We start from the raw sequence: 27,266 nt of genomic DNA on the forward strand, positions 1-27,266 counted from the left end.
AGAAGAGAGAATCCTGTCTGGGGACAAATTTAGCCACCAGCTTTGGCTCCACAAAAGCTGAAATGAACTGAAGATGGGGAGAGTCCAAAGCGATGAGATGGAACTTAATTGTTCCCTTTGGAAAGATTTGTTGTGCAGGCAGCTCAATTAACTTTATAGCACAGAGATGGGGAAAATGCTTGCAAATAAAAGGATGTTGTTTTTTTGGAAATATATTCACAATTTAATTTTTTAAAATGGTTATACTCATTGTACTCCCTCAAGGGGAAATTCACATTAAACTCTGCTGATAAGTGTCTTGCTCAAGAGGACCAGAAGTCAGGAGGCAGAATGTAATTTATTTTGTCTCAGCTGGGATTTAAACTGTGACCCTCTGGTTCCAAAACCAGACTGGATTTGTTAGTCCCCCTTCCCTGGTTCTCAATCATTTGCAAAAACTACTCCTTAAATAGAAGACAATCTAAATCAATTAAGGTAAGGGACTCATTTCAATCAGCTCGCACATCTGTTGCTGCAAGCGGTTCTGCCTCCTCCTTAAGCAGGAGACAACGAAGTGATTAGCGACTAGTCAATGTCAAGCACGGAAAGTCATTGTGGAGTAGTGAAGTTGACTAGTGGACTAGTCCCTCTGTAAGCCACGAAAGATCTTTAGGAGAACCGCAGGAAATCTTATTTCACTGAATTTGTTTTTGATAATAATAACAATTATTATTTGTATTTATTTCTACATTATGAATTAAAAATATATCTCTGTTAATATATCTTTGCTGACAAGCAAACCATGTTTTTTTGTTTTTTTTAACTTGATGGCAGAAGAACCAGATCCAGATCCTTGCTCAACACACTCATAATCCAAGCAGGATCAAGTCTAAGTAAAAAGCAAGGTTTTGCTGAATTTTATTTACTACATAATGCAATTTTATTTGTTGTTGCTTTGCTTATAGTGTGTTTATGTCTCATGCATTTGCTAGCTAACAGTCAATTTAAATACCGCAATTAATGGTCCATTTGTTCATATCATAGGAGTACAGTATCGAAAAAGCACAATGACATGAAATATCTTGACAATTCTAAATGCTTTTTTTAACATTGTTCCTGCTTGTATTATGAATGTGATGAGCAAGGTTCTGAATATGTGTACATTTTATTTCATGATGATATGATATGATAGATCATATGATAAACAATGACTTCTTAACCAGGTTGCTTGATTGCTATGGTGTAAAATAATGACGTTGATTGGTTCAGTTTGTTTTTCTAAATAGTGTGTCAGTCTATTGGGGCAAGATGGAGAAAAATAATAATTAAATAGTACCACATTAGTCTCAAAAGATGCTAGCCCACTGGGCCCACTGGGCATGTGCCCTCATTTCCAGAAGGCCAGTCCAGCATTGGCTCCATCCGTGCAGACCTCTGCTTCGACACAATTCCAATTCAGGTCAATCCAGTTACAAATAATACACAAAAACGTACGAATGAAAACTGGAATAAATTATGTGAATGACCCAAGAAGATGAAAACATAGAAGTTGGATATCGATGAGATATCAGAGAGCGATATCAAGCTGTGTTTGTGTGTGTGGGCTAGAGTCGACTATAATTTTTAATGCGCACACAATTCTCCCACATTGTAATGAACAAATAACCCGCAATAACTTCACATAATAACCACAATGACTTCTGAATCGAATATCACACTCCCATTACTGCGCTCGTAGAAACAACACGATCAATCTTCTTGCGTGCGTGACATTTGGTCTCGTTAAAAATATTTATTCGAGGGCGAGTTCTGCTCTGCTGACAGCTGAATGACATGACGGAACCTTCTGCCCGTCAGACGAGACACGGACGCTCACGCGCCCAATTAGACACACACAGTGGGAAGCATCATCTAGTCTTCATGAAGCTTTTGATCAAAGCACAAAAGCTTTTGAAACACAACGGGGGGGGGGTGAAGAGTTCTTGGATGCTGATGGTTGATATGGAAAATGAGGAGCCATCTGCCTTGCAGTAATGCTACTCGTGTGTGAGTCGCCCAATCAGCAGCAGCAACTGCAGGCCTTTAACCCCCTCGGAGTCCTGAGTCAGCAACATCGCTGTCAAAGAAGCCAAGGAATATTAGCGCATGTGTGTGGGTGGATGGTGTGTTTGTCAGGTGGGGGGGCTTTGAGGAAGGGTGCTCTGGTTTCATATATGCATGGTTGTAATGCCAATTCTTGAATTAACTGAAGACATGTTCAGGAAAAATGTTCTTGTAATTAGTTTATTTGGCAGGAATGTGTAGGAGTCAATACTTGTTTGGAGCGCGTGAGGGATTCCACTCTTTCTGTTCTCGTATTAGCGGCTGCGCCACTCATTATTTGTTTCGCTTCCTTCCGCCTCCCACAGGCACACTCGCTAACACATGCCTCTTGAAGCCACTGCGGACGTGGCCGCATCTGTTTGGGCACAGCCTACAAGATATAGCAATAAAAAATTGAACTTATCTAAAATAGCTAGTGAATCCACTTTAACATCAGCCATATTTCAATAAAAAAATACCAAGATAAGAACAGAGTTAACACTCATAGAAAAGGTGATGAGAAGATTCCCCCCCCCCTTCAATGTTATTGGCCACTTACTTGAGAGTGTTCTGAGCAGCATGGACAGTGATTCATATGTGACCCGTCATAGCAAACTATCCCTTTCATCGATTAAAAGTTCCATTTTCATGAAATAAACACTGTGACGTTCTTTAAAAATGCATTATTTAAAAGATACTTGTCAAAGAAATCAGTTAACATCTGAAAATATAGCAAAACAATCACTTATTACCTTGCTGTTGTTGTAGATATCCACATGGCGAATCCTCATTGCGCTAATTATGTACTCATTTGAACAATTCTACGTCATTTTGAGCTAATATTAGGCCGGGAATCTGCAGGATTTTTCGGCAAGCAATCATTATGAACTCTAGGATAGCAACAATTGCTACTATGCTAGGCCCTTTTTGTTTTCTTACTATTCACACAAATGGAATTTGCGACTTTTACCCTCCTAGCTTAGCATCGCTGTCATTTTGCCTTAGAGGATAAAACAGCATAAGAGCAGCTGCTTTTTCATTTTTCGAAACACATTTTTTCTGAAAAAACAAACAAACATTTTAATTGGAAAGCACAGTAGGTCAGCTAGGTTGTCTTCCTCACATTTCTGAAGTTTGGCATTGAATTCTCTGCTCTGCCTTTCCTGTATGGAGTTTGTAAGGTAAGATGAGTGGTTGTTGGTTCTAAAAAGATAACAGTGCTATTAGAGTAACTATATTCTTTTGTATTTGTATTCATACCAGCTTTAATGTCATGAATAGCAAGAAAGTATTCATCAGTGGGTTTGGATGGCGCATGTAAGACGTCCGCCATGCGTATCAATTGCTAATGCTAAATGCTACCTTGGTTGAATGTTCAACAGCAGTGCACACACCATTATCAAATTTTATTTTTATTTTTGCTTAGTCTCAACAGCTATTGGAACCTGGCTGTGCCATTTACCTCTCGCCCGTCACACATTGTAACATTGGAAATATATCGCCAGCTCATTTTGTGTTGTCTGACCAGCGACTGGCAACCACAGTGGATAGCCCCCGATTAGATGAGTATGTGAATGCAAACTTGAATTTGGAAGTAAATAGGAAGGAATTTAATAGTTAAATTTCCTTTTAATGGGTTTATTGTTTGAATGAACTGTGTGATTGATATAGACATGGCAAAAACAGGACGCCGGGATGAGAGCTGCGTAATATCGGGGCAAAAATAAGGAGGTTGGTGAAATCCGACGGGACATGGGACCCTAAGGCGACAAGCTTTCCGACACCTTTTCCAGTTGTTGACTGCAATGATTGTGATTTCATGCTTTCCACTGTCATTTTAACAATGGATCATACAGCGTAGCGTGACTCGAACCATAACCCTCTGGTTCAAAAACTGAAGCCCTTACAGATGAGCTGCTGCCTGAATCATTTACAACTACATATTAATGTGCTTTGATGGATTATCCGTGAAAGGCCATGTTATAATTTACCCCCCAAAGGGTTCTGACACAAACATGCTGTCACACTGCCAAACTAGAAATGTCAATTGTATGTGAAATATCACAATAGTCACCTCATTTCTTTTATTTCTGTGTTGAAGAGAGTTTGGTGTGCATACCTAGGAGGTCCACGAAGGAGCGTGTGTCTCGTGTGCCTCGTCTTAACACTCTTCCTCCCTCGTGGAATGAAGGGGGTGGCGCCTATGAGGTGGCTTTGCCTTGCTAAGTACACCTGAGGGAACACTACTCTGTGGTGTAGCCTCACTTTATCATAGCTGACATGCGGCCATATGTGTTGGATGAGAAGGAGGCGACTGTATCAGTAGCAAATGGCCTTGGTTGACCCCGAGCGCACCCTCCGGCATAGCGTGCTACGCTACTGCCGAGGCGCGGTCATCCATCACACTTAGACACACAACACACGCGTGCAAACATACCGCTATGAGGTCCATGCACCGGTGCAAGAGAAACATACCAAGAGGAGATGCAAAAACGTGTAATAGTAACAACTAGAAAAATTCCCGCGAACATTTTAAATGGGACTGCTGACTCTTGCAAGGTGGAAAGACGCATGTAGTACTTGTAGCAATAGTAGTAGTAGTAGGACTTTTAGTAGAAGCAAGTACTTGTACTTGTAGTAGTAGTAGTAGTAGTAGTAGTAGTATTAATAGTACTTGTAGTTGTAGTAATTTTAGTAGTAGTCAAATGGCCAAGACCCAGGTGGGCGAGGGGGAGAGAGTCCTTGGTGTACCTAATCAATTGGCCAAGATGGCCGCCGCCCTGGGCGAGCGGAGTGGCGAGAATCCTGGGCGTACCTAATCAATTGGCCAAGATGGCCACCGCCTTGCGCGAGCGGAGTGGCGAGAATCCTGGGCGTACCTAATCAATTGGCCAAGATGGCCGCCGCCCTGGGCGAGTAACAATTATTTTTAGTCCAAGAACTTGTAAATTTTTTGTAGCTATGGGCAACCTTATACACAAACCTTTTATTTCCTTGACACTTTTTATTGAGCAACACAAGACAAAAACAATGTGGTAGAGTAAATACAGAGTAGGGACAAAACACACAAAATAGGAGTGCAGACAATAAAGGTAAGAAAACAACCAGAAAGCTTCTGGTAGCCGACCGCTGCGCCGTGTAAAATGCTAAAAGTTGATTCATGTCTACATTCCTCCACTGCTTACAAAAGCTGATTTCTTACTTTAAATGAAGGTTCTGCCAGTGTCTTTCCTTGAAAGCATCTTTTGTTGTTGATGCTCTGACACCTTTTCAGAGGTTCACGCCAGCAACTCAAAACCTACCAAAATTTCTGGGTCTGCTGGCATGTGTTTTTCAATCCCGTTGGAGACCCCAGTAAAATCTGGGAAAGAATGATTATTGTCTATAATCCGAAACGTCGTGTGGCTTCTGGCCACGGTGCAAGAATAACAAGTCATTTTCTGCATTTCCTTGCCGGAGGAAAGAAAAGAGTTGAGTAGATCTAATCGGACTTGATTCAGCTTCTTTCACGGCCTCGACTAAGTGGTTTAACATTCCCCGTAACGTTGCTATCATAAAATCGCTGTCACGGTATTGGCTATAATTTCATAATCAAATCTGTCACTGACTCCTGCACGCCTTTAAAGACTTGCTAACATCTTTGCATCCATCGCTTGCATGGAGTTGGAGCCTATCCGAGATGACATGGCAAATGTGCAGACGTCATCCGAGACTGGTTGCTCGTCAATCACAGGGCTGGCTGGAAACTGAACTGAAGAAGGGGTATTTGAAACCGTATTGGCGCAAGTAAGGCTCTGAATCCTCTGAAATGAATCATGTTTTCTTTTTCTTCTGTCTAAAAAAACTCAGGGCACTAATTAGCGAACCGCCAGGCATCCCGTTCTCGCTCCCTCTGTTGGTTATCTTTTTCATGTTTCGAGGACGGGTTGTGACTATGAAGACAAACGCTTTGTGTGTTTTAATGTGCATTGTGATACAAACTTTATATAATTGAAACTATATTGCAACTACAAGTCTCAAATTCCACTTTTTGTCCGGAAAGCCTTTGGTTTTGACAGTGCTACTGATTGTCTCCTTTACTTATTAAGGGTGAGTGTTGCACCTTTTTAGACAAAAACATTAGCCAAGATAATGAAAAGGTTATCAATCTCATTATGCTGTCTGGCATAATCATAGCTACAGATTAGCCCTTGTTGGCACGGGCATATAATGCCTAAATGCTTCCAGTCCTCAAAGAGTAATAAAAGTCTTTGTTTAATCAAAGGTGTGTGATATTAAGGGCCTGTGTTGTATTTTCTTGGCTGCGTCTGCATCCTACACCTCGACACACTTCCTGGTTGGCAAGCAGCGGGGATGCTGTGCTTTGTCAGATGGCAGCTCTGTCTTGGATCTCCGTGTTTTTGTTAAGGGTAAAGCATAAACAACAGTGTGTTCTTTTTAATTGTTTTATTTTGGAGGCCTCCGCTGTTTCCAGTCTTGCTGCTCTACAGTGACCACCCTTTAATAACTATGTCTGCCAATAGTCTCATCCAGCTTTCCCTCAACGCAGCCCCCCCCCCCCCCACACACACTTTCTCCACTGACCATCCAACCACACACACACACACCACCAGCAGCCCATCCTATTTCTTTCTCCTCTGCGGTTTCCTGAGTGTATAGTAATTTTTCTCTAGCTCCAGTTCACTAATCAATTCCCTCCTGAGTCAGTCAACCCCTCCCCTCACCCCCATTTTTCCCCATCCTCAGTTTTCTACCTTCACATCTATTAGACATGCCTCATTTTTCCTTTCCGGCAAAACTCCGGTAGCCTCTTATGTCACCTGATGTAAAGAAAAAAAAAGGCCATTCTCCAGTGTGCCTTCCCAATTTACTGCCTTGGATTTTCTCTCCAACTATTACTTTCATTATCTCTCATTATGTCAGTCTTATCAGGTCATTTGTTCCTGTCTAAACCCTGTGCCCTCCTCTTCTTCATTCCTCTCAGGCCCTTGTCTTTTATGGGAAGCGTATGTTAAAAGAGGCAGCATGTTGAGTTGATGGACTAGCATGGTCAAAGAGAGCGGGTCAACAATACTGGCAATCGGGTAGGACTGGGCGATAAGGCCCAAAAATAAAATCTCGTCTTTCTGGACGATTACGATTTTAGGGGACTCTTTCCGCCATCGTATTTTCCCCATCTCCCCCTTTTCTGAACTGATGTCTCCCGTTACTTTCCCTGCGTCCTTCCTTCCAACTTTTTTTTTTTGCATTTTCATTGCCCATATTGCAGTGATTTGCACCATCTTTCCACATCAAAGCCGAAGCACTAAGTTTGGTCGCATTCAAATCCCTGAGAGGGTCAATTGAATCATGACCGCTTTTTGCTTTCATCTTCCCAGCCTCTCGCCTCTTTCCCATTCTTTCTCTGTCTATTTGAGTCTGTCGCTCTGCTATTTGTCATGGAATTTACATTTCTGTACCTCTGTCAGCGGTGATTTATGCTTTTGCGCATCTACTTTCCCCATTTGGCTCTCACTCTGCCTCCCTGCCTTCGCCAGTCCGTCAGCTGAGTAAACAAGTGGTCTTATTCTAGATTTCTTGACGTCAGCGAGATGGTCCACAGCCTCTGTCATCTGTATCTGAGGTCATAGGTCCTTATTTCTGGTTCCCCCCCGGAGACCTCGGAGATGAGATGAGAGTTGTGTGGACGCTGCCCATGAAGAACCGAAACGGACGGCTTTGGGCGCCAAAAGAGTTTTCACTTCGGCTTCACCGAAGCTAGCTGAAGATGGGGGTGTGTGTTTTTTTTTGTGGGGGGGGGGGTGTCACAGCATATATGACAGTTGATGGGTTACATCCTTTGGGGTTAGTAACTGACATAAATCACTGATCCAGCATGATTTAATGCAAGACGTGAGTATGCTTTCTTTGAGCAACTCTGTCAAGAACCCTGAGACTGGTGCTGTTTTCAGATTGAGCTCTGAATATCTATCCCGATCTCATGGGTTAGGGTTAGGATGTTTTTGTTTAAAGTTGTGTGAAGGCACTTGTGAAAGGTACAAAGATGAGTTATGTCAGTTGCCATTTTAGTTTGTGTAAAGTCAGAATGCCAGAACTTTCAAGTCACTTCAGTGACATGGTTGCTGTGTGTTGTGTAAACTTTGTCCTTGTAATGTGAGTTGGTCCTCATAATTACCATTTTTGCCATGGGCGTGGCTTATTTAGGTAATTATCTATGTCCTCACAATTATGGATTTTTTTCAAGTTTTTCTTTTTTTCGTGAGTTGAGTTTTTTTCAAGTTTTGAAGTGAAATTTTCCTGGACAACAGCCCCAAAAATTTTTGGGGTGCAAGTCCCATCTCTCTGGCATTAGCAGAAAGGGGTGTCCCTGTAATACACAATTAAACGGGTTTGGAAAAAATTTCCTCATAATATACAGAGGCAAGTGTGTGTGTGTGTGTGCGCAATTCAGGCAAAAATAAATACATAATAATGAGACAAAATTAATGGCTACATGATCAAAATCGGTAACTATTGAAGAGGGTCTTCTGCCCAGATTTAGTCATAACTGTTTTAATTTCCTTATTTCCTCAGTACAGTAGAGCTTTGTTCTGTGGGTGTATCTTTGTGAGTGTTATCGCAATTTCTGCCAGGTGCAGTCATGACTGAAAAACCTTCTATTCCTCAAATGGGCTTTTGTTTTGTGTCTGAATAGTGTATCTCTGTACGTCCGGTCAACTCCGCTTGAACTGTTTACTGGAAACTGTGTGATACCGCCCTTCAAGATAGTACATATAAGAATATTCTAAGTCCTCTGTAATCTTCGCCATTGTCTGTAACTCACTTGTGCCCGGAATATTCTGTACAAATAAAAGCTTCGAAGGAACTGTTCATCATCTCCAGCCTGTATCCAGATAACCAACATTCTCACTACCCGGAAGAAAACGAACACGCGGAGGAAAAGATCAACTCCACAACACTATCTAGGCTGCACCTCCTGTCAAAAAGCAACTCGGTGTCCAAGCAATTAAAACAAGTCAATGTTTTTGTTATCTTCAAAGTATATTCCATATCAATGTGCACAATGTAGGCATCATTTGGACTTATTTTTTTTGTTAATTTATGTTACTTATTTATATCCATAAAGTTATAATGTTATGTTCTAATCTAAAGTATAGTTAAATTGAGGTTTTGCATTTGGATGTAAGGGAATGAGGGAAAATATTATTAGGAGATGCAGCTTGGGGTTACTATATGCTGGTGTTTTTGTTTACTGTTATTTTGCACATGATAGTACTGTATTACAAGAGGGAAACGAGGGCCACAATAAAGTACTATCAAGTGGAAAATGAGGGCCACCAGACCCCAAAACAAAGAGCTGATAGCAAGCACCAAGAAAGCCTGTGTTTCCAGGACCCCCAGGCAATGCTACGGCGCATCAAGGCAGCTAATTAAGACAAAGGGAATCCAACCATCTAGTGAAGATTGACATATCGTTTTGAAAATATCATCCATCCATTTCTTTGCATCATTCAAATTTTGGGAGAGCGACAACATTCGATACGTATCTTGATACGTGTTAATTGGAGAGATTTACACCCCTAATATATATAAATTAGGAATTATAAATTAAATTGTGTAGTGTATAAAATAAATATTCTGATAAATATTGAAATGAAGAAGCAGCTATTAGATTAATAACATCTTGAAATAATTGAATTAATATTCAAATTAACGGGGGTTATCAAAAACATATTTTACAAAGTAATATAACTGAATACATATTAAAATAAGGGGAAATAGTGAACTAAAAAAAGGAAATAATGGAATAAATATTTAAAAAATACATATATTTATATTTAAGTATTAAGCAGTAATATTGATGGATTGAATAAATATTTAAAAACAAAATATATATTGAAATAATCAAATAAATATGTAAATAAATAATCAATGAAACAAAACAATATTGAATTATTAATATTTTTCTAAATATTGAGATAAAAAATACATCAATATTAAAATAAATAAATACTGAAATAATTGAATAAACAGTCAAGGCACTTTATTCCATTTTGGAAAACACAACATGACATTTCATTCAGATTGAGTTCTTTCTTGCACATTCTTAACCAATGGCCTTAACTTAAAAAATACATATATTTTTTTTTAAAGAATTTATTGAACAGGTCAATCAATGTAAAATATGTGAGTGGGGAAAAAAATCTCATACAAAATGACTGACGACAATTGTGGGAGCTAAACATCTCCAATATCATCACTGACTTTGAGTCGTAACACGACATGCAAGTGGAATTATTTGCAGAGGAATTTTATCAGTTGTGTAAAAGAAAGGAAACATTTTCATGTTGTCAGACAAATGTGGCCAAAAGGAAGGTTCTGTTTTGAACAATTCAGTGTTTGTATGTGATTCAGAGAATGAAACTGATCTTTTGTTCATGTCCACGTGAACTCGGATCTTCTGCAGCTTCACTGGCGGATTCCAGGATCCAAATGACTCTGTAGAATTAGTGTATTTATCATCACAAAATGAAATGCCACATGTTTCCATGCTATGTGGCAAACAAGAATCACCCCATGCCACACCCAGTGCCCAGTCTCTGTTGTCTCCCACCTCAACATCCCACATGTGAGTTCCCGAGACCAAAGCAGAACCAAGCACACATTTCCACTTGAACCTCTCTGGATTGTTTGGACGCTGATGTTCTTTTTGACAACTCACACTGGTCAGATCTTCAGACAGACTGAGTGTTGGATTGGCCGTGTTTGGGTCCAGTATGACGGGACTGTAGGAGACCATCTCCTTCATTCGTTCCCACACGCTGAACTTGAGGTTTCCCACATGCTTGACTTCGTCCAGCAGAGCTCCTGAGAGCAGTTTGGGCTTGTCGGGTAGCTTCTGGATTTTGGTCATCGTAGTCTGGAAGTTCTTCATGAAAAAAACGGGGTCAGAGGTCAGCTTCTCTTCTGTGCTTCTGATCTCGTCTGACAGCAAGGCCATGTCTCTGCTGAGAGCCTGAATCTTCTCCTTCATCATCCGACTCTTCTCCTCCTCTTCCTCCCTCACAGCAGACAACCTGGCCTCCTCCTCAGCCTGCAAGAAGCGACGAAGTTCCTCGAAATCCATCTTAATCTTGTTTTCCACCTGCTCCCTCTGGACCTTGATGTACGTCGCTTGTTCATTGCAGTTGTCTCTTGTCTTAGTGTAATCTTTCAGTCTTTTCTTTGCGTCCTGCAGGCCGTCTTGGAGTTTTTTTTTGTGATCTTCGTGAATTTCAATGAGGGGACAGAACTTGTGGCCAGTGTGGATTTTTGCATCTTTGCAGATGAGGCACACAAGCTCCTGGTGGTCCACACAAAAAAGTTTCAGTTTCTCCTTGTGCAAGCTGCAGATGTCGTCAGACTCCACTGAGGCTTGTGAAAAGACCTCACATATGTTCTTCAGGGCCAAGTTTATAGGTAGTTCAAGTGATCTAAACTCCGTCCTACAGACTGGACACGTTCGATCTCCTTTCTGCTCCCACCACTGCTGTACACACGCACGACAGAAGCTGTGACTACACGGCAGCACGACAGGATCTCTAAAGATCTCCAAACAGGTTGGACATTGGAGATGGTCCTCAGCTCGGCTGGCCATCGTTCCTTGCAAAGATACCGACTTTGTCGACAAGCTTCCAACGTTCACTCTCAAGAGAGCCGCAGTGCGTCTTTCAGTCACGAGTGAAGGAAATATTTGCACTTCCTGCTTTCGTTTTCTGACTTGACTGCAGCCACACCCCGTTATCTGGGATCACACAAAAACGATTTATTACCACTTGCACATAAAAAATAATATTTATCCAACATCAGAGTAAAAACAAAAAACAAAGCACATCAGTTCCATCTATAGTCGACGTGAAAGAAAAGGGAGGAAAAACTGAGTCCTGAATGCAAACTTGCTCAGAGAAGAAAAAAGTTGAAAAAATAAGTGGAGGAGAAAGGGTGTTGAAAGGAAATAGCCGCTTACCCTTCCTGCTTGGTGCTCGATGTGCAGCAAACAACGAAAAAACAACCCGAACAGCTCACCTTAAACAGAAGACAAACCCACCAAACTCGCTTTACCACATTGCAAAACTCCGCGTCTCTTTTGGTAAATTTTTCTTTCAAAATGAAAACACCGACATTGAAATACAGCTTGATTTGATTGATTCTTATCCGGAACGAGTAGGTCAAATTTGAAAAAAAGAAAAGAAAAAGAATTTCAATTTTTATTAAAACATTTGTTAAAATCTTAACTTCTTGCAGGTGCTCCCACACAAACAAACCTCAATGTGTCAGTATAAAAAAACAAATATTAATCACTATCAATATGATCAATGTGCCACGTCAAACCCTTTTTACCATGTTTTGATTAAAACATCACATCACATCACATCACTTATTTCCAGAAAAATCACAGTTCTATGAAAAATTTAGTGGGAAGCTTTTATTATATACATAGTCAGAAACACATTGAAGCATAAATTCATATTTTTTTTACCGACTCCGATGGTCCTCAGCTAGGCTGGCCGTCGTTCCTTGCAAAGATACCGACTCTGTCGACAAGCTTCCAACGTTCACTATCAAGAGAGCCGCGGTGCGTCTGCCTCAGTCACAAGTGAATGATTGTTTCATATCCAAAAGGTCCATAAGTGCACTTCCTGGAGTTGTGCTTTTATTGACTCCAATCGATGACACTTGGACTTGTTATGATCAAACCTTTATGTATTTATTATTGTTGAACTGTGATTTGCCAGAAGCCAAAGTCCAACAATAAACGAGATAACGAGGGAGTGTCAGGTCAAGAAGAGGTTCAGGTGTGAATTTGGCATCATCTTAAAGGTGCAGTGTGCCGTTTAAAAAGGTAATGTTAAAGCTTTTTCTACATCATATATGCTCCACCAATGCCCAGATGAGTACGAAGCCCTGACTCTTACTCTGACTGCACCTATCAGCTTTTATCTTCCCTTAAACTGTGGAGTGTGGAGACCCTGCACACTCCACAGTTTCTTTGGGAAGAGGAGGGGCGGAGTTTTTCTTACCTCATTTGAAATCATGTCTTCCTTTGTCAACTGTGGCTGTCACTTTAAGAGCGTGCACGCACACATGAACGAGCCTTACACGATGCTGCAGTGGGCCAGAGTTAGCAGTTGCGAGTGAAAAAGTGACAAACAACGATCCTTTAAGTACAGTCCTGTACGAGTACGTCTTCATCTCAGAAGGTTCAAGCTGACAAATGTCTGGATAATCGTTTTATTTTGTATGCTACGATAGGGCTGTGCAATTAATCAAAAATCTATTACGATTTCCATTATTACCCTCCACGATTACAAAATTGGCATAATCGTACAAAAAAAAGCACTTTTATTTTGAAGTTGCTTCCTGGAAGCGTGTCGTCGCGGTGTAAGTGCTGACAAACTTTTTCTGATGAAAGCTGAGAGTCCAATCTTTCATTTGGTAGTATGTGTGTTTCCATAGTCCAAACACAACATTTTCTGTGGTCCTTGAAAGATCACTCAAAATGCTTAAATCGGCTGGCAATGAAAGAGTTAACATCCCACATGTAAGTTCCCGAGACCAAAGCAGAACCAAGCACACCATTCCACTCGGACCTCTCTGGATTGTTTGGACGCTGATGTTCTTTTTGACGACTCACACTGGTCAGATCTTCAGACAAACTGAGAACCGGACCAGCCGTGTTTGGGTCCAGTATGACGGGACTGTAGGAGACCATCTCCTTCATTCGTTCCCACACGCTGAACTTGAGGTTGCCCACATGCTTGACTTCGTCCAGCAGAGCTCCTGAGAGCAGTTTGGGCTCGTCGGGTAGCTTCTGGATTTTGGTCATCGCATTCTTGAAGTTCTTCATGAAGGAAATGGGGTCAGAGGTCAGCTGCTCTTCTGTGCTTCTGATCTCGTCTGACAGCGCGGCCATGTCTCTGCTGAGAGCCTGAATCTTCTCCTTCATCATCCGACTCTTTTCCTCCTCTTCCTCCCTCACAGCAGACAACCTGGCCTCCTCCTCAGCCTGCAAGAAGCGATGAAGTTCCTCGAAATCCATCTTAATCTTGTTTTCCACCTGCTCCCTCTGGACCTTGATGTACGTCGCTTGTTCATAGCAGTTGTCTCTTGTCTCAGTGTAATCGTTCAGTCTTTTCTTTGCGTCCTGCAGGACGTCCTGGAGTTTGTCTTTGTGATCTTTGTGAACTTCAATGAGGGGACAGAACTTGTGGCCAGCGTGGATTTTTGCATCTTTGCAGATGATGCACACAAGCTTCTGGTGGTCCACACAGAAAAGTTTCAGTTTCTCCTTGTGCAAGATGCAGATGTCGTCGGACTCCATTGAGGCTTGTGAAAAGACCTCACACATGTTCTTCAGGGCCAAGTTTATAGGTAGTTCAAGTGATCTAAACTCCGTCCTACAGACTGGACACGCTCGATCTCCTTTCTGCTCCCACCAATGCTGTACACACGCACGACAGAAGCTGTGGCTACACGGCAGCATGACAGGATCTCTAAAGATCTCCAAACAGGTTGGACATTGGAGATGGTCCTCAGCTAGGCTGGCCATCGTTCCTTGCAAAGATACCGACTTTGTCGACAAGCTTCCAACGTTCACTCTCAAGAGAGCCGCAGTGCGTCTTTCAGTCACGAGTGAAGGAAATATTTGCACTTCCTGCTTTCGTTTTCTGATTTTACTGCAGCCACACCCCGTTATCTGGGATCACACAAAAACGATTTATTACCACTTGCACATAAAAAATAATATTTATCCAGTATCAGAGTAAAAACAAAAAACAAAGCACATCAGTTCCATCTATAGTCGACGTGAAAGAAAAGGGAGGAAAAACTGAGTCCTGAATGCAAACTTGGTCAGAGAAGAAAAAAAAAGTTAAAGACAAGAAAAAGGGTGTTTAAAGGAAATAGCCGCTTACCCGTTCTGCTTGGTGCTCGACGTGCAGCAAACAACGAAAAAACAACCTGGACAGCTCACCTTAAACAGAAGACAAACCCACCAAACTCGCTTTATCACATTGCAAAACTCCGCGTCTCTTTTGGTAAATTTTTCTTTCAAAATGAGAACACCAACATTGAAATACAGCTTGATTTGATTGATTCTTATCTGGAACGACTAGGTAACATTTGAAAAAAAGAAAAGAAAAACAATTTCAATTTGTATTAAAACATTTGTTAAAATATTAACTTCCTGCAGGTGCTCCCACACAAACAAACCTCAATGTGTCAGTATAAAAAAACAAATATTAATCACTATCAATATGATCAATGTGCCACGTCAAACACTTTTTACCATGTTTTGATTAAAACATCACATCACTTATTTCCAGAAAAATCACAGTTCTATGAAAAATTTAGTGGGAAGCTTTTATTATATACATAGTCAGAAATACATTGAAGCATAAATTCAATTTTTTTTTTACCGACTCTGTCGACAAGCTTCCAACGTTCACTCTCAAGAGAGCCGCGGTGCGTCTGCCTCAGTCACAAGTGAATGATTGTTTCATATCCAAAAGGTCCATAAGTGCACTTCCTGGAGTTGTGCTTTTATTGACTCCAATTGATGACACTTGGACTTGTTATGCTCAAACCTTTGTGTATTTCTTATTGTTGAACTGCGATTTGCCAGATGCCAAAGTCCAACAATAAACGAGATAATGAGGGAGTGTCAGGTCAAGAAGACATTCAGGTGTGAATTTGGCATCATCTTAAAGGTGCAGTGTGCCGTTTAAAAAGGGAATGTTAAAGCTTTTTCTACATCATATGTGCTCCACCAATGCCCAGATGAGTACGAAGCCCTGACTCTTTTACTCTGACCGCACCTATCAGCTTTTATCTTCCCCTTAGGGCAGAGGTGGGCAATCTCGGTCCTCGAGGGCCGGAGTCCTGCAGGTTTTGGAGGTTTCTCACTTTCAACACAAGCTGATTCCAATCAACAGTATCGTTATCAGGCTTATGCAGAGCTTGCTGATGAGCTGATCATATATCAGCTGTGTTGGAGAAGGGCAACATGCAAAACCAGCAGGACTCCGGCCCTCGATGCCCACCTCTGCCTTAGGGTCTGGACACGCCACAGTTTCTTTGGGAAGGGGAGGGGCGGAGTTTTTCTTACCTCATTTGAAGTCATGTCTTCCTTTGTCAACTGTGGCTGTCACTTTAAGAGCGTGCACGCACACATGAACGAGCCTTACACAGATGCTGCAGTGGGCCAGAGGTAGCAGTCGCGAGTGAAAAAGTGACAAACAACGATCCTTTAAGTACAGTCCTGTACGAGTACGTCTTCATCTCAGAAGGTTCAAGCTGACAAATGTCTGGATAATCGTTTTATTTTGTATACTACGATAGGGCTGTGCAATTAATCAAAAATCTATTACGATTTCCATTATTACCCTCCACGATTACAAAATTGGCATAATCGTACAAAAAAAGCACTTTTATTTTGAAGTTGCTTCCTGGAAGCGTGTCGTCGCGGTGTAAGGGCTGACAACGTACTCGTCTACTCAGAGTTTGTGAACAACGGCAATATAAATGCCCCAAACTGTTGCAACAGACGCCAGTTACACAACCTAGTCCTGAAGTCACGTTCAAGCTCCACTTTAAAGCGCTAAGACATAATTATGGTGAAATTGTATTGTACAGCGCCAGCGTTTAGCGGTTCCTGCTAGCTAACAGCGAGCTACCAGCAACAAGCTAGCCGCGACGATTGGTTTTCAAAGGCATAAATACTACAGCCCGTAGAGAGTTGGGGTAGGCTCCAGCGTGACCCTCCTGAGGATTAGCGGTTCAGAAAATGTTTTGATGGACTGTGCACACTTTGATGCTGACAGCCTGACTAATTTGCCGTTCCTACTGATCACTTATTAACAAACCAGGCTTACTCAAATGTGCTATTTATTTAGCCGACAAAATTGCTGTTGTGGCTCTGACGTCACTTTAGTTCCATTGACCAAAATCTATGGGGAAAGATTTATCTAAAATCTCGCTGTTTCCGAGGAAAATAGTTTGCTGAGAGCACAGTTTAAGTAAAAAAAAAAAAAAAGAGTTGATTATCTAAAAATGAAAACAGCTGCTTGTTAATCATTAGATGCATTGTCATCTGTATTTATAATTGTTCTTTAACCAAGGAAGTATATACAGGTATATTTTAACTTCTATCCAAATACCCGATTATCCGCTAGAATTTTTTTTTTTATTATATATATATATATATATATATATATATATATATATAATATATAAAAAACAACATTATCGCTACCCGGAAGAAAACGAACACGCGGAGGAAAAGATCAACTGCACAACACTATCTAGGCTGCACCTCCTGTCAAAAAGCAACTCGGTGTCCAAGCAATTAAAACAAGTCAATGTTTTCGTTATCTTCAAAGTATATTCCATATCAATGTGCACAATGTAGGCGTCATTTGGACTTATTTTTTTTGTTAATTTATGTTACTTATTTATATCCTTAAATTTATAATGTTATGTTCTAATCTAAAGTATAGTTAAATTGAAGTTTTGCATTTGGATGTAAGGGAATGAGGGAAAATATTATTCGGAGATGCAGCTTGGGGTTACTATATGCTGGTGTTTTTGTTTACTGTTATTTTGCACATGATAGTACTGTATTACAAGAGGGAAACGAGGGTCACAATAAAGTACTATCAAGTGGAAAATGAGGGCCACCAGACCCCAAAACAAAGAGCTGATAGCAAGCACCAAGAAAGCCTGTGTTTCCAGGACCCCCAGGCAATGCTACAGCGCATCAAGGCAGCTGATTAAGACAAAGGGAATCCAACCATCTAGTGAAGATTGACATATCGTTTTGAAAATATCATCCATCCATTTCTTCACCTCATTCTAATTTTGGGAGATCGACAACATTCGATACGTATCTTGATACGTGTTAATTGGAGAGATTTACACCCCTAATATATATAAATTAGGAATTCTAAATGAAATAGTGTAGTGTATGAAATAAATATTCTGATAAATATTGAAATGAACAAGCAGCTATTAGATTAATAACATCTTGAAATAATTGAATTAATATTCAAATTAACGGGGGTTATCAAAAACATATTTTACAAAGTAATATAACTGAATACATATTGAAATAAGGGAAATAGTGAACTAAAAAAAGCAAATAATGGAATAAATATTTAAAAAATACATATATTTATATTTAAGTATTAAGCAGTAATATTGATGGATTGAATAAATATTTAAATACAAAATATATATTAAAATAATCAAATAAATATGTAAATAAATAATCAATGAAACAAAACAATATTGAATTATTAATATTTTTCTAAATATTGAGATAAAAAAATACATCAATATTAAAATACATAAATACTGAAATAATTGAATAAACAGTCAAGGCACTTTATTCCATTTTGGAAAACACAACATGACATTTCATTCAGATTGAGTTCTTTCTTGCACATTCTTAACCAATGGCCTTAACTTAAAAAATACATTTTTTTTTTTTAAAGAATTTATTGAACAGGTCAATCAATGTAAAATATCTGAGTGGGGAAAGAAATCTCATACAAAATGACTGACGACAATTGTGGGAGCTAAACATCTCCAATATCATCACTGACTTTGAGTCGTAACACGACATGCAAGTGGAATTATTTGTAGAGGAATTTTATCAGTTGTGTAAAAGTAAGGAAACATTTTCATGTTGTCAGACAAATGTGGCCAAGCGCAAGGTTCTGTATTGCAAAATTCAATGTTTGTATGTGATTTAGAGAATGAAACTGATCTTTTGTTCATGTCCACGTGAACTCGGATCTTCTGCAGCTTCACTAGCGGATTAAACAATCTAAATAACCCCAAAAACATACGGTATTCATCATTAGGAAATGCAATTTTCCACATTTTTAACTCATGTGGCAAACAAGAATCACCGAATGCCACACCCAGTTCCCACTCTCTGTTGTCTCCCACCTTAACATCCCACATGTAAGTTCCCGAGACCAAAGCAGAACCAAGCACACATTTCAACGCGGACCTCTCTGGATTGTTTGGACGCTGATGTTCTTTTTGACAACTCACACTGGTCAGATCTTCAGACAGACTGAGATCCGGATCGGCCGTGTTTGGGTCCAGTATGACGGGACTGTAGGAGACCATCTCCTTCATTCGTTCCCACACGCTGAACTTGAGGTTTCCCACATGCTTGACTTCGTCCAGCAGAGCTCCTGAGAGCAGTTTGGGCTTGTCGGGTAGCTTCTGGATTTTGGTCATCGTAGTCTGGAAGTTCTTCATGAAAGAAACGGGGTCAGAGGTCAGCTGCTCTTCTGTGCTTCTGATCTCGTCTGACAGCACGGCCATGTCTCTGCTGAGAGCCTGAATCTTCTCCATCATCATCCGACTCTTCTCCTCCTCTTCCTCCCTCACAGCAGACAACCTGGCCTCCTCCTCAGCCTGCAAGAAGCGACGAAGTTCCTCGAAAGCCATCTTAATCTTGTTTTCCACCTGCTCCCTCTGGACCTTGATGTACGTCGCTTGTTCATTGCAGTTGTTTCTTGTCTTAGTGTAATCTTTCAGTCTTTTCTTTGCGTCCTGCAGGCCGTCTTGGAGTTTTTTTTTGTGATCTTCGTGAATTTCAATGAGGGGACAGAACTTGTGGCCAGCGTGGATTTTTGCATCTTTGCAGATGAGGCACACAAGCTCCTGGTGGTCCACACAAAAAAGTTTCAGTTTCTCCTTGTGCAAGCTGCAGATGTCGTCAGACTCCACTGAGGCTTGTGAAAAGACCTCACATATGTTCTTCAGGGCCAAGTTTATAGGTAGTTCAAGTGATCTAAACTCCGTCCTACAGACTGGACACGTTCGATCTCCTTTCTGCTCCCACCACTGCTGTACACACGCACGACAGAAGCTGTGACTACACGGCAGCACGACAGGATCTCTAAAGATCTCCAAACAGGTTGGACATTGGAGATGGTCCTCAGCTCGGCTGGCCATCGTTCCTTGCAAAGATACCGACTTTGTCGACAAGCTTCCAACGTTCACTCTCAAGAGAGCCGCAGTGCGTCTTTCAGTCACGAGTGAAGGAAATATTTGCACTTCCTGCTTTCGTTTTCTGACTTGACTGCAGCCACACCCCGTTATCTGGGATCACACAAAAACGATTTATTACCACTTGCACATAAAAAATAATATTTATCCAACATCAGAGTAAAAACAAAAAACAAAGCACATCAGTTCCATCTATAGTCGACGTGAAAGAAAAGGGAGGAAAAACTGAGTCCTGAATGCAAACTTGCTCAGAGAAGAAAAAAAAAGAGGAGGAGAAAGGGTGTTGAAAGGAAATAGCCGCTTACCCTTCCTGCTTGGTGCTCGACGTGCAGCAAACAACGAAAAAACAACCCGAACAGCTCACCTTAAAACAGAAGACAAACCCACCAAACTCGCTTTACCACATTGCAAAACTCCGCGTCTCTTTTGGTAAATTTTTCTTTCAAAATGAAAACACCGACATTGAAATACAGCTTGATTTGATTGATTCTTATCCGGAACGAGTAGGTAAAATTTGAAAAAAAGAAAAGAAAAAGAATTTCAATTTTTATTAAAACATTTGTTAAAATCTTAACTTCTTGCAGGTGCTCCCACAAAAACAAACCTCAATGTGTCAGTATGAAAAAACAAATATTAATCACTATCAATATGATCAATGTGCCACGTCAAACCCTTTTTACCATGTTTTGATTAAAACATCACATCACATCACATCACTTATTTCCAGAAAAATCACAGTTCTATGAAAAATTTAGTGGGAAGCTTTTATTATATACATAGTCAGAAACACATTGAAGCATAAATTCATATTTTTTTTACCGACTCCGATGGTCCTCAGCTAGGCTGGCCGTCGTTCCTTGCAAAGATACCGACTCTGTCGACAAGCTTCCAACGTTCACTATCAAGAGAGCCGCGGTGCGTCTGCCTCAGTCACAAGTGAATGATTGTTTCATATCCAAAAGGTCCATAAGTGCACTTCCTGGAGTTGTGCTTTTATTGACTCCAATCGATGACACTTGGACTTGTTATGATCAAACCTTTATGTATTTATTATTGTTGAACTGTGATTTGCCAGAAGCCAAAGTCCAACAATAAACGAGATAACGAGGGAGTGTCAGGTCAAGAAGAGGTTCAGGTGTGAATTTGGCATCATCTTAAAGGTGCAGTGTGCCGTTTAAAAAGGTAATGTTAAAGCTTTTTCTACATCATATATGCTCCACCAATGCCCAGATGAGTACGAAGCCCTGACTCTTTTACTCTGACTGCACCTATCAGCTTTTATCTTCCCTTAAACTGTGGAGTATGGAGACCCTGCACACTCCACAGTTTCTTTGGGAAGAGGAGGGGCGGAGTTTTTCTTACCTCATTTGAAATCATGTCTTCCTTTGTCAACTGTGGCTGTCACTTTAAGAGCGTGCACGCACACATGAACGAGTCTTACACAGATGCTGCAGTGGGCCAGAGGTAGCAGTCGCAAGTGAAAAAGTGACAAACATCGATCTTTTAAGTACAGTCCTGTACGAGTACGTCTTCATCTCAGAAGGTTCAAGCTGACAAATGTCTGGATAATCGTTTTATTTTGTATGCTACGATAGGGCTGTGCAATTAATCAAAAATCTATTACAATTTCCATTATTACCCTCCACGATTACAAAATTGGCATAATCGTACAAAAAAAGCACTTTTATTTTGAAGTTGCTTCCTGGAAGCGTGTCGTCGCGGTGTAAGGGCTGACAACGTACTCGTCTAGTCAGAGTTTGTGAACAACGGCAATATAAATGCCCCAAACTGTTGCAACAGACGCCAGTAACACAACCTAGTCCTGAAGTCACGTTCAAGCTCCACTTTAAAGCGCTAAGACATAATTATGGTGAAATTGTATTGTACAGCGCCAGCGTTTAGCGGTTCCTGCTAGCTAACAGCGATCTACCAGCAACAAGCTAGCCGCGACGATTGGTTTTCAAAGGCATAAATACTACAGCCCGTAGAGAGTTGGGGTAGGCTCCAGCGTGACCCTCCTGAGGATTAGCGGTTCAGAAAATGTTTTGATGGACTGTGCACACTTTGATGCTGACAGCCTGACTAATTTGCCGTTCCTACTGATCACTTATTAACAAACCAGGCTTACTCAAATGTGCTATTTATTTAGCCGACAAAATTGCTGTTGTGGCTCTGACGTCACTTTAGTTCCATTGACCAAAATCTATGGGGAAAGATTTATCTAAAATCTCGCTGTTTCCGAGGAAAATAGTTTGCTGAGAGCACAGTTTAAGTAAAAAAAAGAAAAAAAAGAGTTGATTATCTAAAAATGAAAACAGCTGCTTGTTAATCATTAGATGCATTGTCATCTGTATTTATAATTGTTCTTTAACCAAGGAAGTATATACAGGTATATTTTAACTTCTATCCAAATACCCGATTATCCGCTAGAATTTTTTTATTATATATATATATATATATATATATATATATATATGTATATATATATATATATATATATATATATATATATATATATATATATATATATATATATATATATATAATATATAAGAAACAACATTATCACTACCCGGAAGAAAACGAACACGCGGAGGAAAAGATCAACTGCACAACACTATCTAGGCTGCACCTCCTGTCAAAAAGCAACTCGGTGTCCAAGCAATTAAAACAAGTCAATGTTTTCGTTATCTTCAAAGTATATTCCATATCAATGTGCACAATGTAGGCGTCATTTGGACTTATTTTTTTTGTTAATTTATGTTACTTATTTATATCCATAAAGTTATAATGTTATGTTCTAATCTAAAGTATAGTTAAATTGAGGTTTTGCATTTGGATGTAAGGGAATGAGGGAAAATATTATTCGGAGATGCAGCTTGGGGTTACTATATGCTGGTGTTTTTGTTTACTGTTATTTTGCACATGATAGTACTGTATTACAAGAGGGAAACGAGGGCCACAATAAAGTACTATCAAGTGGAAAATGAGGGCCACCAGACCCCAAAACAAAGAGCTGATAGCAAGCACCAAGAAAGCCTGTGTTTCCAGGACCCCCAGGCAATGCTACGGCGCATCAAGGCAGCTAATTAAGACAAAGGGAATCCAACCATCTAGTGAAGATTGACATATCGTTTTGAAAATATCATCCCTCCATTTCTTCACATCATTCAAATTTTGGGAGATCGACAACATTCGATACGTATCTTGATACGTGTTAATTGGAGAGATTTACAACCCTAATATATATAAATTAGGAATTATAAATGAAATAGTGTAGTGTATGAAATAAATATTCTGATAAATATTGAAATGAACAAGCAGCTATTAGATTAATAACATCTTGAAATAATTGAATTAATATTCAAATTAATGGGGGTTATCAAAAACATATTTTACAAAGTAATATAACTGAATACATATTGAAATGAGGGGAAATAGTGAACTAAAAAAAAGGAAATAATGGAATAAATATTTTAAAAAATACATATATTTATATTTAAGTATTAAGCAGTGATATTGATGGATTGAATAAATATTTAAATACAAAATATATATTGAAATAATCAAATAAATATGTAAATAAATAATCAATGAAACATTAAAACAATATTGAATTATTAATATTTTTCTAAATATTGAGATAAAAAAATACATCAATATTAAATTAAATAAATACTGAAATAATTGAATAAACAGTCAAGGCACTTTATTCCATTTTGGAAAACACAACATGACATTTCATTCAGATTGAGTTCTTTCTTGCACATTCTTAACCAATGGCCTTAACTTAAAAAAAAATATATATATTTTTTTAAAGAATTTATTGAACAGGTCAATCAATGTAAAATATGTGAGTGGGGAAAAAAATCTCATACAAAATGACTGACGACAATTGTGGGAGCTAAACATCTCCAATATCATCACTGACTTTGAGTCGTAACACGACATGCAAGTGGAATTATTTGTAGAGGAATTTTATCAGTTGTGTAAAAGTAAGGAAACATTTTCATGTTGTCAGACAAATGTGGCCAAAAGGAAGGTTCTGTTTTGAACAATTCAGTGTTTGTATGTGATTCAGAGAATGAAACTGATCTCTTGTTCATGTCCACGTGAACTCGGATCTTGTGCAGCTTCACTGGCGGATTCCAGGATCCAAATGACTCTGTAGACTTAGTGTATTTATCATCACGAAATGCAATGCGCCATGTTTTCATGCTATGTGGCAAACAAGAATCACCCCATTTCACACCCAGTGACCAGTGGCTGTTGTCTCCCACCTCAACATCCCACATGTGCGTTTGTGAGACCAAAGCAGAACCAAGCACACCATTCCACTTGGCCCTCTCTGGATTGTTTGGACGCTGATGTTCTTTTTGACGACTCACACTGGTCAGATCTTCAGACAGACTGAGATCCGGATCGGCCGTGTTTGGGTCCAGTATGACGGGACTGTAGGAGACCATCTCCTTCATTCGTTCCCACACGCTGAACTTGAGGTTTCCCACATGCTTGACTTCGTCCAGCGGAGCTCCTGAGAGCAGTTTGGGCTTGTAGGGTAGCTTCTTGATTTTGGTCATCATAGTCCGGAAGTTCTTCATGAAGGAAACGGCGTCAGAGGTCAGCTGCTCTTCTGTGCTTCTGATCTCGTCTGACAGCGCGGCCATGTCTCTGCTGAGAGCCTGAATCTTCTCCTTCATCATCCGACTCTTCTCCTCCTCTTCCTCCCTCACAGCAGACAACCTGGCCTCCTCTTCAGCCTGCAAGAAGCGGCGAAGTTCCTCGAAATCCATCTTAATCTTGTTTTCCACCTGCTCCCTCTGGACCTTGATGTACGTCGCTTGTTCATTGCAGTTGTCTCTTGTCTCAGTGTAATCTTTCAGTCTTTTCTTTGCGCCCTGCAGGCCGTCTTGGAGTTTTTTTTTGTGATCTTCGTGAATTTCAATGAGGGGACAGAACTTGTGGCCAGCGTGGATTTTTGCATCTTTGCAGATGAGGCACACAAGCTCCTGGTGGTCCACACAAAAAAGTTTCAGTTTCTCCTTGTGCAAGCTGCAGATGTCGTCAGACTCCACTGAGGCTTGTGAAAAGACCTCACATATGTTCTTCAGGGCCAAGTTTATAGGTAGTTCAAGTGATCTAAACTCCGTCCTACAGACTGGACACGATCGATCTCCTTTCTGCTCCCACCACTGCTGTACACACGCACGACAGAAATTGTGGCTACACGGCAGCATGACAGGATCTTTAAAGATCTCCAAACAGGTTGGACATTGGAGATGGTCCTCAGCTAGGCTGGCCATCGTTCCTTGCAAAGATACCGACTTTGTCGACAAGCTTCCAACGTTCACTCTCAAGAGAGCCGCAGTGCGTCTTTCAGTCACGAGTGAAGGAAATATTTGCACTTCCTGCTTTCGTTTTCTGACTTGACTGCAGCCACACCCCGTTATCTGGGATCACACAAAAACGATTTATTACCACTTGCACATAAAAAATAATATTTATCCAACATCAGAGTAAAAACAAAAAACAAAGCACATCAGTTCCATCTATAGTCGACGTGAAAGAAAAGGGAGGAAAAACTGAGTCCTGAATGCAAACTTGCTCAGAGAAGAAAAAAAAAGCTGAAAAAATAAGAGGAGGAGAAAGGGTGTTTAAAGGAAATAGCCGCTTACCCGTCCTGCTTGGTGCTCGACGTGCAGCAAACAACGAAAAAACAACCCGAACAGCTCACCTTAAACAGAAGACAAACCCACCAAACTCGCTTTACCACATTGCAAAACTCCGCGTCTCTTTTGGTAAATTTTTCTTTCAAAATAAAAACACCGACATTGAAATACAGCTTGATTTGATTGATTCTTATCCGGAACGAGTAGGTAAAATTTGACCCTGCACACTCCAAAGTTTCTTTGGGAAGGGGAGGGGCGGAGTTTTTCTTACCTCATTTGAAGTCATGTCTTCCTTTGTCAACTGTGGCTGTCACTTTAAGAGCGTGCACGCACACATGAACGAGCCTTACACAGATGCTGCAGTGGGCCAGAGGTAGCAGTCGCAAGTGAAAAAGTGACAAACATCGATCCTTTAAGTACAGTCCTGTATGAGTACGTCTTCATCTCAGAAGGTTCAAGCTGACAAATGTCTGGATAATCGTTTTATTTTGTATGCTACGATAGGGCTGTGCAATTAATCAAAAATCTATTACGATTTCCATTATTACCCTCCACGATTACAAAATTGGCATAATCGTACAAAAAAAGCACTTTTATTTTGAAGTTGCTTCCTGGAAGCGTGTCGTCGCGGTGTAAGGGCTGACAACGTACTCGTCTACTCAGAGTTTGTGAACAACGGCAATATAAATGCCCCAAACTGTTGCAACAGACGCCAGTTACACAACCTAGTCCTGAAGTCACGTTCAAGCTCCACTTTAAAGCGCTAAGACATAATTATGGTGAAATTGTATTGTACAGCGCCAGCGTTTAGCGGTTCCTGCTAGCTAATAGCGAGCTACCAGCAACAAGCTAGCCGCGACGATTGGTTTTCAAAGGCATAAATACTACAGCCCGTAGAGAGTTGGGGTAGGCTCCAGCGTGACCCTCCTGAAGATTAGAGGTTCAGAAAATGTTTTGATGGACTGTGCACACTTTGATGCTGACAGCCTGACTAATTTGCCGTTCCTACTGATCACTTATTAACAAACCAGGCTTACTCAAATGTGCTATTTATTTAGACGTAAAATTGCTGTTGTGGCTCTGATGTCACTTTAGTTCCATTGACCAAAATCTATGGGGAAAGATTTATCTAAAATCTCGCTGTTGCACAGTTTAAGTAAAAAAAAAAAAAAAAGTTGATTATCTAAAAATGAAAACAGCTGCTTGTTAATCATTAAATGCATTGCCATCTGTATTTATAATTGTTCTTTAACCAAGGAAGGATGTACAGGTATATTTTAACTTCTATCCAAATACCCGATTATCCGCTAGAATTTTGTATTATATATATATATATATATATATATATAATATATATATAATATAAATATTCTATAGCTGCAGCCCTAAGAATATTAACTTTGAGTTGTTTTGAGGCACACCCACATGAGTTCTTTCACCACACACCCCTGTCAAAACTATCTTGCA

General features: G+C 40.2%; 3 protein-coding genes across 22 annotated transcripts in view; 1 reads left to right on the forward strand and 2 right to left on the reverse strand.

Moving 5' to 3' along the window:
- The window catches only part of cacna1g (calcium channel, voltage-dependent, T type, alpha 1G subunit), a 235,239-nt gene that overhangs the window by 26,901 nt on the left and 181,072 nt on the right, over positions 1-27,266 (forward strand). The window lies entirely within an intron of this gene.
- On the reverse strand, positions 10,091-21,389 carry LOC144038350 (E3 ubiquitin-protein ligase TRIM39-like). Its single transcript, XM_077550792.1, has 5 exons — positions 20,950-21,389; positions 20,436-20,494; positions 20,173-20,223; positions 13,856-14,656; positions 10,091-11,575 (listed from the first exon to the last, which is right to left on the reverse strand). Exons 4-5 carry the CDS (start codon positions 14,648-14,650, stop codon positions 10,319-10,321), a joined length of 2,052 nt encoding a protein of 683 aa, XP_077406918.1. The 5' UTR covers positions 14,651-14,656; positions 20,173-20,223; positions 20,436-20,494; positions 20,950-21,389; the 3' UTR covers positions 10,091-10,318.
- LOC144038349 (zinc finger protein RFP-like) lies at positions 18,468-25,774 on the reverse strand. The gene is made up of 3 exons (XM_077550790.1): positions 24,639-25,774; positions 21,963-21,969; positions 18,468-19,946 (listed from the first exon to the last, which is right to left on the reverse strand). Exons 1-3 carry the CDS (start codon positions 25,431-25,433, stop codon positions 18,697-18,699), a joined length of 2,052 nt encoding a protein of 683 aa, XP_077406916.1. The 5' UTR covers positions 25,434-25,774; the 3' UTR covers positions 18,468-18,696.

The sequence above is a fragment of the Vanacampus margaritifer genome, chromosome 18 (genome assembly GCF_051991255.1).
Source record: "Vanacampus margaritifer isolate UIUO_Vmar chromosome 18, RoL_Vmar_1.0, whole genome shotgun sequence".
Classification (NCBI taxonomy): Eukaryota; Metazoa; Chordata; class Actinopteri; order Syngnathiformes; family Syngnathidae; genus Vanacampus; species Vanacampus margaritifer.

What these genes read in the sequence shown, in the direction of transcription:
- LOC144038350 (XM_077550792.1), bottom strand. Translation starts at nt 14,650, where the DNA reads ATGGCCAGCCTAGCTGAGGACCATCTCCAATGTCCAACCTGTTTGGAG. An exon ending in TGCTGGACGAAGTCAAGCAT is followed by an intron (nt 11,576 to 13,855) that starts GTGGGCAACCTC and finishes TGGTGGGAGCAG; the next exon opens with AAAGGAGATCGAACGTGTCC.
- LOC144038349 (XM_077550790.1), bottom strand. Translation starts at nt 25,433, where the DNA reads ATGGCCAGCCTAGCTGAGGACCATCTCCAATGTCCAACCTGTTTGGAG.